Below are 13,263 nucleotides of genomic sequence, written 5' to 3' on the forward strand. Positions count from 1 at the left end.
TTGTTTTCTTAATAGTTGATGTGTTTCACATTTAATTTGCCACTTTAACGAGTTACCCATAATGCTAACACAGCAGAGGGTAGACAGCAGACAGGCATTTCAGTGACATCACTGTCTTTACGAGCGCCGAGCGCCGACCGACAGCGTACCCCACTGTAGTAGAGGCAGGAGAGGCGGTCGCCTGCCCAACTAAGATCTCGCCTCCCCTAAAAAAAAAAATAACCCGAAAATGTGTCATTGCGTGCTTAATGTCCTCAAAGTCACGCATCCAACAAGCTTTGAACTGAGCAGATTGGACCTTCTGTTCCAGAGATAATGACCAAAACCTATTGAAAACGGCCACTTTCGCCAGTTTTCTGGGTATTGAAAACCTCAAGGGATGCGTCCGTGATGCGACCACTTAAAGTCTGGATCTCCGATGCTAGCGGTTTTGACATACTGATGGAGTATATTATAGTATATTGTGGGTAGTATATCGAGATGAAAGATATGGGACATTAAAAAGGACAAATTAAACAAATGGGACAGATTATTAGAACACAAAAAAAATCGCTACAGCCTCAGTAGTTAACCAGTGAAATGACGGTATTTTACAATGCCTCTCATAGAGATTGCATTGAGAGCTGCAGTTCATCGTTCTAACGGACCCCGAGTGTCAAAAGTGGGCGTGGATTTGTAGGCCTTCCGCTTCCGGCCGTGTGTCTCTATAAGGGCGAAGGGCTCGCTTCTTTTGGGCTTGTTTTCATAGACCTGGTTGCTTGTTTCTTTCTCAAAACCTGGCAACACTGGTGCTGATACTCATTACTCAAACGATGAGCAACAACATAGAGCTTCTGTCAGTATTCTATGTAAGTCTGCATTTAATATCATTATAGGACAGTTAATAATAGCTGTATAGAAACGTGACATAACTTTACTTTAGATTAGATTAGTGCATGAGAAGTGCTGTTTACACTAAACACCAACATTAATCAGGATACTTGCAGACAGTGTACATTTTTCATATTCATATTCTATTCATTCAATATTTCTTATTGTGATGCAACGTTACCATAGAAACAAAACAAAACCACACTGTAAGAGCAGATCCAGATCCCAGCTTTAGCGTTTGGAAACCATAGTTTAATAAACAGTAGACATCTGTTGGTGTAGTTATTTGGATGTCCACCAGGGAGCAGTGTAGCAGAGGTTATAAATCTCAGCCAGACAACATGGGACAATCTTTTAAAATGTTAAATACATATGTTGTAGCTTTGTTAGATATATTTAAATAGTATTTCATAAGACCTTTTCAATTAATATAATTTGTCAGTTAATAGGCTTGTGGTAAAACAGCTTGACATGATATGACATATTTACTGTTAAAGGTGATATTTCAAAAAGCTCTATATTGTGATAGAAATTATTGAGTGTTCGTTCAATAACAGGGTCTGTCTCTCCAGCTCTTTAGAAAATAATAATAAATGTTCTGTTTATTAAAGAGCTGGAGAGACAGGGGAGACCCCTGGACAAATACTGACTCTATAGCTATGATTACTATCTGAATATAGATAGTATAGCCCACCCATAGTTAAGTGGTCAGGTGGGTGGTCTGCGAATGCTTTTGAGGTTTTCAAATGGGCCCCGATCCAGAAAAGGTTGAGAACCACTGTTTTAAACGGTTTCTGTTCAGTGTCAGCTGCAGTGATGTCAGAGCATTTCCACATCAACACGCCCCTGCTGGAGAGCGTCTCCATGTCCAAACGGCTGGGAACCACCGTCTACCTGAAGATGGAGAGTTCCCAGCCCTCTGGCTCCTTCAAGATACGTGGGATAGGACACCTCTGCCAACAGGTAGCCTCCAGTGGTGGAACAAGTACTCCCCTTTTTATTAACATAAACATGACATACATTAACCACTTCAGCCCTATATAGATTTCGGCCGTTTGAAAATAGACGATCTACAAGCTCGCGCATCGCAACACATTGTGAGCTTGTAGATGTGAGCTGCTATTTTCAAAGTATTTTTAATACATTTTATACGTTTGAAAACTTGTGAAATGGGACATTCTTTCTACTTTTGGTACTTTAAGTACATTTTGACAATACTTTTGTACTTTCACTCAAGTAAATTTTGAATTCCGGACTTTTACTTGTAACAGAGTATTTCTACATTGCAGTATGTTTTATCTAAATTCATATTGTGTTACCTTTTCAATTAAACCAAAGTTATTTTTCATATAATCTTTCACTGGTATATTTTTCCACAATTCCACATGAATGTGTTTTTTGTCAACTTCTCTAAACAACTTCTCCTCTGCTCTCGTCTCCTTTTCTGTGCAGCTGGCCAGGCAGTCTAAAGGAGTGGTCTGCTCTTCAGGTGAGAGCTCTTGCATGTCATTGCTGTCAGGTACAAACCTTGTAAAAATAAATGAAACAAGCAATTGAAAAACATGGCCCACGCATTAGAAGGACAATATCAGTCACTAGACTCAAATGAGTCTAACATGGTTAAAATGGTAAATGGTGCATTAATATAGCACCTTTATCCAAGGCGCTCTACAATGTGCATTACATTCACAGCAGAGGAAACCATGCAAGGCACCAACGTGCTCATCGGGAGAAACTAGGGGTTCAGTGTCTTGCTCAAGGACACTGGGATCGAACTGGGAACCTGCCAGTTCCCAAGCGGCCGCTCTACCTCCTGAGCCACTGCCGCACCCAAATAGAGTTTGAAGTTCAGTTTATATAGGAGGGGGGGCATGTCTGATGAAATGAATATCGAATGTCTAAATATTGAATCAAGCAACTTAAAAACTGTCTGGGGTGCACACAAAAGTCGGAGTAGACATTAAAATGACACAAGACGTGTTAAAGTGAAACACCCCTTTACGTAAGTGTAATTGAGTAAATGTAATGTACGTCTGTTAGAGCATTGGTTTTCAAAGTCCTTGGGGGTCCTTGGGAGGGTACCAGGGGGTCCCCAGCACCACTGTGTTAGAGAGTATACGCTATAATGCTCTGCTTGCTGTCTGTATAGGGGGTAACGCCGGCATGGCGGCAGCCTACGTGGCCAGGAAGATGGGCCTACCAGCCACCATCGTGGTGCCTGCCTCGTCTCCTCAGCTGGTGGTGGACAGACTGCAGGACCAGGGAGCCACTGTCAACGTAGTGGGCAAGGTGACGTTACTGTATATATATATACTTACAGTATATCACATAGAATATCCATAATGTACATATTACAGTATATTGTCGCTGTCGGGCAGAAATCTTGTATCTCCATATTTTTGGGCGGTGAAACCGCCCCTATAAGTGAGGTTTGGATATTTGTACAACAAATCCTGCGCTGTGATTGGCCAAAAATGTACCCCGCCTAACCCTGCACCGTGATTGGCCAATCACAGTCTATTCAGGACTGTGATTGGCCAGTGTCACATGACACATGTGCATAGCTATATAAGAAACCATAACTTTAAAAAAAACATAAATTTGTTTTTTTAAAGTTATGGTTTCTTCCTAGCCTCGCGTGGCCAGACAATATCACACGACACACTGCGTGGATATTAGTCTGGTCCCTATCAACGATAGATTTTTTTCCAAGGGGCGGTTACAAAAAGATCCAAACGGACTCTATTGGTTAGACCTAAACCAATCAGAGCAGTGCTTCCTTGTTCACGAACTAATCAGAGCAGTGCTTCCTTGTACGTCATTGCTCCAAATAAGGTGATAAGCCCGCCCACATTTGGATACTGGGCCCTGGTTGGCTCTACACCACTGCGGAGGGAGAGAAATGGAATCTCTATGGATGGGGGCCAGACCTAATCTGCCGAGGGCTAAAGTGCGATGCGATTTTGCAAAGGCAGATTCGGCTGGAACCAGGCTAGTTTCTTCCATCATAAAGAGTGTTTCAATAAATGTATTTATTTTTTGTACATGATTGGTTGAATCCATTCAGTATTGTGATTAGCCAGCAAGACACCGCCCACTTCAGACAGGGTGTGATTTTTGGGCGGTGAAACCGCCCCTATAAGTGAGGTTTGGATATTTGTACAACAAATCCTGCGCTGTGATTGGCCAAAAATGTACAAAAATGTACAAAAATGTACAAAAATGTACAAAAATTTACCCCGCCTAACCCTGCACCGTGATTGGCCAATCACAGTCTATTCAGGACTGTGATTGGCCAGTGTCACATGACACATGTGTATAGCCCTATATAAGAAACCATAACTTAAAAAAAAGTTTTAGTTATGGTTTCTTCCATCATAAAGAGTGTTTCAATAAATGTATTAATTTTTTGTACATGATTGGTTGACTCCATTCAGTATTGTGATTAGCTAGCAAGACACCGCCCACTTCACACAGGGTGTGATTTTTTCTTTCTTTTCATGAATGAATGCCCTATTATTTTATACTTTGTCATATAGAAGTGTTGTGCAAAAGTACTACTGCTACTTTTGAAAAAGCTTGAACATTTTTGAAAACTTTCAAACATTTTGGCCTATAATGATATTCCCTTAATAGGATTATCCAGGTTGAAAGTGGTCAGAGTTAAGATCTGGGGAGGACATTACTATTGTTTTTTACATGGTCTGTCCACTAGGTGTGGGACGACGCCAACGCGGAAGCGCTCAGACTAAGAGACACTGAGGGTCTCACCTACGTTCCCCCGTTTGACCACCCCCTGCTATGGTACACACACACACATACCGCACGCACGCACGCACGCACGCACGCACGCACGCACACACACACACACACACACACACACACACACACACACACACACACACACACACACACACACACACACACACACACACACACACACACACACACACACACACACACACACACACACACACACACACACACAATCTTTGCTATTTATTTGAAAAAAAACAAAACAAAACTATATATATATATATATATATATATATATATATATATATATATATATAACGGTTGCTACTACTACCCACCAGGCAGGGCCATGCCAGTGTGATTACAGAGATAGCGGCCTCCATGGGCCCCAACCTGAAGCCTGGGGCTGTGGTGATTTCTGTGGGGGGAGGAGGGCTCCTGTGTGGGGTCGCCCAGGGCCTGATGGAGGCCGGCTGGCTGGACGTGCCCCTTGTTGCCATGGAGACTGTGGGGGCAGACTGTTTCAATGCTGCGGTGAAAGCAGGGAAGGTCGTCACCCTGGATGACATCACCAGGTGACCACACCTTCCTTTCTGTCTTTCTAACCTTTATTTAACCAGTAAAAATACATTGAGACAAAGTCTCTTTTACAAGTATGCACTAGCCAGGATGCAGGAATATTTCACAAGTTCCATGGACATAAACAGAACAACAAACAAAACTCAACTGACTACCTAAACTGGTGCAGATTGGTAATATAGAAATAAATACATAAATACATGAATAAATAAATCATGTTTTTGCATCCATCCATCCATCCATCCATCTATCCATCCATCCATCCATTCAACCTGTCCACTTCCAGTTCTGTGGCTCGACAGTCAAAAGAACAGCTGTTGCCTCTTGGACAATTACTGTAAGATGTTTATAACACATTTAAACAAGTTACTGACTGAACCATCATCTGTCCTCTCTCTCTCTTCTCTCTCTGGGCACAGTGAGGCGAAGTGTCTCGGAGCTAAGACAGTTTGCACAAAGGCATTCGAATACAGCCAGTCTGATGAGCTGACCATTCTGTCGGAAGTGGTGACTGATCAACAAGCTCTGCAGGCTGTGGAGACCTTCCTGGGTGAGTCAACCAGCACACTGACTGAAGGCTGTGCCTCAGTGATACAACACACAGTCACTTTTTTATTTGGATCTTTGTTTAGTTCATAAAGACACAAATATAACTTCATAATCCTCGCTTTAGTTTCTTTTACTTTAATTTCTTTTTACAAAAATAGGGACGCCAGGTGGTCAAATGAAAGATTATTCATAATCCTGTTGAACTTTAGGCATTACGTATGTATCTGCATTGGCCGTTTAAATGCATGAATTATCATAATTTTTGTGGTGTGTGTGTGTGTGTGTGTGTGTGTGTGTGTGTGTGTGTGTGTGTGTGTGTGTGTGTGTGTGTGTGTGTGTGTGTGTGTGTGTGTGTGTGTGTGTGTGTGTGTGTGTGTGTGTGTGTGTGTGTGTGTGTGTGTGTGTGTGTGTGTGTGTGCTTGTATTCCCCAGATGAGGAGCGTGTGTTGGTAGAAATGGCGTGCGGAGCAGCGTTAGCAGCTGTATACAGCGGGGTCATCTGTAGCTTACAGGAGAAAGGTAACTAATCCATTTAATTGATTATTAAAATAAACTAGTCGATTTGAATACAAATAATCAATTTGGGGAAATATATTGACATACACTGTAGCAAAAATAGCTGATCTACAAGCTTGCTGTGTGAGCGAAAAAGTAATCCATAGAGTAATCACTATGAAATGAATCGATAGATGTAGCCCTACTGGTGTGTTATAATGTCATTACAATAAATAATGATGTGAAATCACCATGCTCCTCCACTACCCTTACCTAGACACTCAGTAGACACTTAGACACGTTTTTTCCCCATATTACAGGATTCCCTAGAGGAGTTGAATTTCAACCTTTCTGAAATGTGTTACTAGACACCATTACAAACACCTTCTAGACAGAATAGGGAAGTGGTTAACCACTTAAGCCATATATAGCCTACTACTTTGTACAACAAATAAATCTAATTGTAGAACTACAAACTCACGTGTTGCAATGTGACGTATTGTGAGCTTTTTTTAAACTTTTGTCCAAAATAGATTAGCCAGGGTTACTATCCTTAACATTATTATATTTTTTCCTGCTATAAATTTTTTATATTGTATAGATATATATAATCTGTTCATTTTGTAGAGATACAAATCATTTCTGGTTTATGTTTCAATTGACCCGCTCTCTTTTCAGGACGACTTCCAACTCCACTAGGCCCTCTGGTGGTGATAGTGTGCGGTGGCAGCAGCGTCAATAAACAACAGCTAATACATCTCAGAAACAAACTATTCACATAAAACTGTATGTTTAAGGTGTGTGACTGTCTGTGTGTGTGTGTATGGTGTGTGCACGCATGCATGCACATACACAAATGTAAGATCTTAGAATGATGATCTATACAGCTGCCAGAAATAATAAACATGACATTTCTGGGGGTTCTCTGAAGCAAGTGCACTTTTTGGAACAACGTACCACCATCCTCATTAACAAAAACAAAGAAAAATTTAACAACTCAAACAACTAGACAGCAATGCAAATTATAATCATCCGGAACGCTAAAATGACCTATTACAGGAACCCAATTGTTTTTATAAAGATGTCATACTTCATCTGGAGCTTAGGCTGATTCTTCTCGTGATTCTTCTCAACAATCTCTCTTGCCATTGATTAATTGTAGGCGGTAATGATTCAAGTGGTTAGACAAAAATGCGCTGTGGGTCAACTTGCTACGGATGGTCCCCGCATTTTGGGTCCTCGCTTGGCCTCGGTGGTCCTGGCCTTTTCGCGCTCTGCTGCGTCAAAAGCTGCCATGTTCTGAGAGGCGGTGACCAGGTGCAGGAGGCTGATGCCGGACTTGAGGAGACAGATGATGGCGCAGACTCCCTGGAGCCAGTACAGCCAGGCAGCCGGCTCTTCAATGTAATGGAGAATGTAGAGCAGACAAAAGAACAACTCGTTCCCTGAGCACATGACGAACAGCACTGGCTTGGATGTGTAGTAAAGACGGAGGATGGGGTTACCAGAGAGGTCAATGGCCTTGTGGCTGGCAGATCCCTTCATCGTTGAGCTGTGTAGGTGCAGCCAGTGGCTGGCAATGTCCAGACACATGCTGAGCTGGAATAGGAACGTATAGGAAGGGTACAGCAGGGCCAGGTTTACCAGGAGGCACATGGTGGCGCAGCGGTCTGTCAACATGTCCAACATGGCACCAAACTTTGTAGATTGGTTGAGTGCTCGGGCAGCGTAGCCATCAAAGGCGTCCAGCAGAGCACTGAGCAGGTAGCAGAGGACGGCACGCACCGGGCAGCTTGTCATAAAGTAGAATGACAGCAACGCCAGCACGATGCGGGCGTACCCGATCAAATTCGGAACGAAAAGGAATATGTTTTCCTCAGCCATATTTTACATAGGATTATAAAAATGAGTCAAAGACAAATGACGTTTGGGCTCATGATCTGTGTAAACTAAGTGAAAAGGGTTGGATGTTCATTTTGGGCTGAAGGAAGAAAAACACAACGTGGCACTTAAATTGGTACAGCCGCACCAATGTCACACACACCTTGGCCAATCCGCCAAGTCGATGGGTCGGGTCGGCTAATCAGGGAGGCCGGTCAGTCAATATGACGTCAGTCATCTCCATATTTGGACTTATTTAGACAAACAGATTTGTGTTATTTATAGCAGTGGTTCTCAAAGTGGGGTCCGGGGACCCCCAGGGGGTCCTTGAGGGAGTTTCCAGGGAGTCCGCAGCTAAATGATCGATGGTTAGGAACAAAATGAACCCTTGAAAAGGGTTTAATGGAACTAAAGGGGCAATTTGGTTCCATTTGTACTCTCTCAAGAGTTATGGGGGTCCGTGGCCTAATGCATAGCAAACGGGGGGGGGGGGGGGGTCCTTGAAATAGAATTTTAAAACCAATTGGAACTCCATATTTGGGCGCCTATCAATATCCTTTCCTTCCACGGAACCTTGACCTTGGGTCCAGCATGGACCTCTTGCACTCAAAGAAGGAGGTCTGCAGGGCCTTGCAATGGCCCTTCTTCAAGCACTCACTGGGTAGTTTGCCCTCCTTTAAGACGCAGTCGTGATGAAGCAAACATTCCTTAAAGTCCTCTCGAATACCAGCACAAGCTCTGTTATCCTGCTCTTTATCCTCGTAGTGTTTTACTGGCATTACTGAAAGTCCAACTATCATTGTTAGAGAAATGTTAATCTCCCAAGACAGATTAATGCTTTTTGTTTAAAATTGACCGAATGGGTTCCCTGATTGGAGAAATGTTAATGCAGGCCTTTGGTTGGTTCTTAATGACACACGCCACCGTTCCATTTGTTCTTTACAAGGCTTCATCATCATACCATTTGATGATGTCACCCCTCCATCTCGCTCTGATTGGACAGTAGTGCAGTCACACTTGACTCAGCCAGAGTTCTGGTCCAAATGAGTTCCACACTGATGTCATCAATATGATCCGTAGGGAAGCCATGCTGTTATGTTTACCTTTTGTAATTTTTTTGTCAAAATAAAAAGGTTTCTTTTTTATTTTGAAGCTCTATATTGTGATGTAACAATTGCAATAGAGTGTTTCAAGTTCAGAAGTTGTCACTTCTTTTGTAATCACTTCCAATCTCATTTGTTTATCCTTTTTCCTGTATGAGTTCTCTCTCATTGGATACAATTTGTATTCTGACCTGAAAATGCATCCTTTTTACTAAAGAGCTGTAGAGACAGGGACACCCATAGTGGTAACTATAAGAGTTACCATAACAGTCTATTGCAATGATTACTGTCAGAATATAGAGCATGAAATAATTAAGGATAAATGCTAAGCATGTAAATCTTGCAGTGATACCAAATAAGTGTCGCTTGGTAAGCTACGTATATCAGGGGTTCTCAAACCTTTTTATACCAGGACCCCATTTTATGGCGACCCCACACTTTTCAATTTCAAAATTGAAATAAAGCTTATTTAAAAACAAAGCATACATTGGTAGCCTTGAATATGAATATTTATTAGAAAATATTTTCTCTTATCAACATAGTTAAAAAAAGCTAGGAAAGTGTTTCAACTCACGGACAGTGAGTTTACCAAGAGGATACCCCACCATCTGATGGGCTTGTGAGCAGTCTGATACAAAAATTCAAGTATAGTCAAATAAGACCAGGAGACCTGGTTCTGCCAGACCCAGAATAAATTCCTAGTACGTAACACACATACAAACCACTTTATAAGTTGAAATCTGAAGATCAGAGCACTGTTACTCTGAAGAACTATCTGGCTGAAAAATTGGCCAATACTTCGGTGACATGTAGAAAGATTGAAACGCCTGGCAGATTTGGCTCGTTTCATGTTACCGCGGACTGCAATGAAGTGGCGGACATGTTCAGTACACATATTTGGCCAACGGGTGTCTTTGTCAGGCGCTATTACGAGCCCCGTGTACCCAGGGCAGCTCTTAGCAATCCTACTGTGGGGAGTAATGAGCTGCTGAGCCCAGAGAATGTGGAATCTGAGGCTACAACTTCAAATCATTAATGCGTGTGACATCCTATAACTGTCGGGGACTGCGATTGGGTAGGAGCATGGGAGACAGAGCCCGACGTGCAGAGGTGGATAACCTGCTGCAAAACTGTGATATCCTATGCTTGCAGGAGACTTTCCTCTCCAAACAAGACTTAGGGGGGTTAAACTCTGTTCATGAAAACTTTCACGGCGCGGGGGAGTCAACTACAGATCTCTCTCAGCGCATTGTGCGAGGGAGGATTTCTGGGGGCGTGGCCATCATGTGGCGTAAAAATCTGGACCCAGTAATCAATGTTGTCAGGCTCCAAGCAGACTGGTGCATGGGTGTACAGGTAAAGATGAACCAGAGAGAGTTTATTATTCTGAACATTTATACACCTTATGAGTCCAGAGAAAATGATGATGAATACGTGAACAGACTTGAGTTTATTAGTTCATTCATTTCTGATCACCAGTGCACAAGCATTTATATTATGGGGGACATGAATGCTGACATTGGTGACAATAATTCCCTATTTGCTAAACATATGATTGGCTTTTGTGGGGATAATAATCTTGTTTTATCCAGTCAAGAGCTTCTACCTGTTAACAGCTTTACATACTATAGTGAAGCACACAGTACAACTAGCTGGCTTGATCATGTAATATGTACTGCAGATGCTCATGCAGCGATTGGGTCTATGAAGGTGCTGTATGAAGCTACCACTACTGATCATTTCCCCCTTGAGATGATAATGGTCACGGGTATGCTCCCTGAGTTAACCCTTGAGAGTAATGGTAAATATGAGACCAAGATAGATTGGGAAAAGCTCTCAGAAGATGATGTTTCCTCTTACAGTGAGAGAACAGATGCTCTTTTAAGTCAAGTTCATGTGCCAATGGATGCTATTCTATGTAATGTGAACTGTAAGGACCCCAATCACTGTACTGACCTGTGTACTATGTATAATGGTATAGTTAATGCTCTCTCTGTGGCCAGCAGGCCCCTACTCTCTCACCCTAGAGGGTCTAAAAACATCAAGCCGGGCTGGAACATGTATGTTGCTAGCCACCATGAAGAAGCTAAGGCGGCCCATAGGGCCTGGGTTATTGCTGAGAAACCTAGACAGGGGCCTGAACTTATTTATAAAAAGTTAACTAATGCCAGGTATAAGCAGGCAGTGCGTTTTGTGGGAAAGCATGAGCAAACTATGAGAGCTGATTCTATGGCTGGGAAACTGTTAAGCAATAATGCCAATGGCTTTTGGAAAGAGGTTAAAAATATAAATAGGTCTAAAGCAGTACTGCCTTGTAATATTGATGGTGTTTCAGGTACAGAAAACATAACTGAGTTATGGAGGCAGCATTATGCTGCTCTGTTCAACTGTGTAAAGAGTGAACCCTATTATATAGGTAAGTTAGATGAGGGTGGAGTACACTTCAGCCCTAATGAGATCTATCTAGCGATTAGACAATTAGCTGATAAAAAAGCATGTGGCCTAGATAACATTAGTGCTGAGCACCTAAAGCTAGCCAGCCCTAGAGTTGCAGCACTGCTGTCAATCTGCCTTACAGGACTGATAACACATGGGATCCTACCAGATTCCATGCTCACAGTCATCCTAGTGCCTGTCATTAAGGACAAGGCGGGCAAGGTTGGGAGTATGGCTAATTATAGACCCATTGCCCTAGCCAGCATTTTGTCTAAAGTACTTGAAAGGATCCTACTGGATAGGATAAGTGTTTTTATCTCCACCACAGACAACCAATTTGGTTTTAAGGCTAAACACAGTACAGACTTATGTATATATGCCTTAAAAGAGGCTGTTGAAACATATAGAAGACAAGGCTCTACTATGCTGATAGGTTTTATTGATGCGTCTCAGGCTTTTGACCGTATTAATCATCACAAACTCTTTGTCAAACTTAATCAGAGGGGTGTGCCTGGATGCATCATACGCATCCTGGCTTACTGGTATGCCAAACAAAGTATGAGAGTGAAATGGGGGAATAGCATATCCTCTCCCTTTGGTGTAGGCAATGGGGTTAAGCAGGGGGGGCTTTTATCCCCCGCCTTCTTTAACCTATATATGGACGACCTGTCAAAGCAGCTGGGAGGGGCTAGGACTGGTTGCATGATAGGTAACACCCTGGTCAATCACTTTATGTATGCCGATGATTTGGCCATTGTATCCCCTAGTAGTGCTGGGTTTCAGGAGCTACTTAACATTTGCTCCGATTATGGTGTTCAGTTTGACGTGAAGTACAATGCCAAAAAGAGTGTGGTAATGATCTGCAGGACCAAGGAGGACCTGAAACTTAATTTTCCTGTTTTCTATTTGTCTGGGCAAACCCTTACTGTGTGCAACAGTTGTAAATATTTGGGGCATATCATAAATGATAAGATGGAAGATGATGCTGACATGTTCAGACAGAGACGTATGTTGTATGCTCAAGCTAATATGCTGGTAAGAAAATTTCACTACTGCTCTGATGAGGTTAAAATTAATTTGTTTAGAGCATACTGCACTTCTTTGTATACTGCCCCTTTATGGGTGAAATATAAAAAGGAGAGCTTACGCAAACTTAAGGTGGCTTACAATGACGCTCTCAGGATTCTCCTGAGGAAGCCTAGGGGTGGCAGTGCTAGTCAGCTTTTTTGTGACTCGGGTCTAACCACCTTTCAAGCTCTCCTGAGAAACCTTATGTATAGTTTTAAGTGTAGACTTGATGGGTCTCTTAATGAGGTGATTATCAATATGATAAATCCAAGGCATAGCTCAGTAAGATACCGCTCCCAAATGTGGAAGCATTGGTACAAGTGCATTTTATAATGTTGTGTTTTACTGTGCTTTTTAGTTGTTTTATATATTAACTTTTAATGTTTTGTATGTCCCTTATTGGCTTCGGCTGTAATAAAGATTGATTGATTGATTGATTGACTACGTCACGCTAAGCTTGGCTGATCGAAAAGAGGGACCGGGAGGAAAAACGTTGAACCGGGAGGAAAAACGTTGACCGGGGCGG

General features: G+C 42.3%; 2 protein-coding genes across 2 annotated transcripts; one reads left to right on the top strand and one right to left on the bottom strand.

Moving 5' to 3' along the window:
* The first annotated feature begins 810 nt into the window (after positions 1-810).
* On the top strand, positions 811-7,388 carry sdsl (serine dehydratase-like). Its single transcript, XM_080420985.1, has 9 exons — positions 811-848; positions 1,673-1,833; positions 2,323-2,359; positions 3,020-3,159; positions 4,586-4,674; positions 4,968-5,201; positions 5,625-5,755; positions 6,187-6,273; positions 6,928-7,388. The coding sequence occupies exons 2-9, from the start codon at positions 1,687-1,689 to the stop codon at positions 7,029-7,031; spliced, it is 969 nt and encodes a 322-aa protein (XP_080277111.1). The 5' UTR covers positions 811-848; positions 1,673-1,686; the 3' UTR covers positions 7,032-7,388.
* Positions 7,389-7,414: 26 nt separating this feature from the next.
* LOC308079469 (CDP-diacylglycerol--inositol 3-phosphatidyltransferase-like) lies at positions 7,415-8,151 on the bottom strand. Its single transcript, XM_080420986.1, has one exon. It carries the CDS (start codon positions 8,131-8,133, stop codon positions 7,453-7,455), a length of 681 nt encoding a protein of 226 aa, XP_080277112.1. The 5' UTR covers positions 8,134-8,151; the 3' UTR covers positions 7,415-7,452.
* Between the last annotated feature and the right edge of the window lie 5,112 nt (positions 8,152-13,263).

Source organism: Gymnoscopelus braueri (genome assembly GCF_963280865.1).
Source record: "Gymnoscopelus braueri genome assembly, chromosome: 23".
Lineage (NCBI taxonomy): Eukaryota > Metazoa > Chordata > Actinopteri > Myctophiformes > Myctophidae > Gymnoscopelus > Gymnoscopelus braueri.

What these genes read in the sequence shown, in the direction of transcription:
- sdsl (XM_080420985.1), top strand. Translation starts at nt 1,687, where the DNA reads ATGTCAGAGCATTTCCACATCAACACGCCCCTGCTGGAGAGCGTCTCC. An exon ending in AGGAGTGGTCTGCTCTTCAG is followed by an intron (nt 2,360 to 3,019) that starts GTGAGAGCTCTT and finishes CTGTCTGTATAG; the next exon opens with GGGGTAACGCCGGCATGGCG. An exon ending in CTGTAGCTTACAGGAGAAAG is followed by an intron (nt 6,274 to 6,927) that starts GTAACTAATCCA and finishes CTCTCTTTTCAG; the next exon opens with GACGACTTCCAACTCCACTA.
- LOC308079469 (XM_080420986.1), bottom strand. Translation starts at nt 8,133, where the DNA reads ATGGCTGAGGAAAACATATTCCTTTTCGTTCCGAATTTGATCGGGTAC.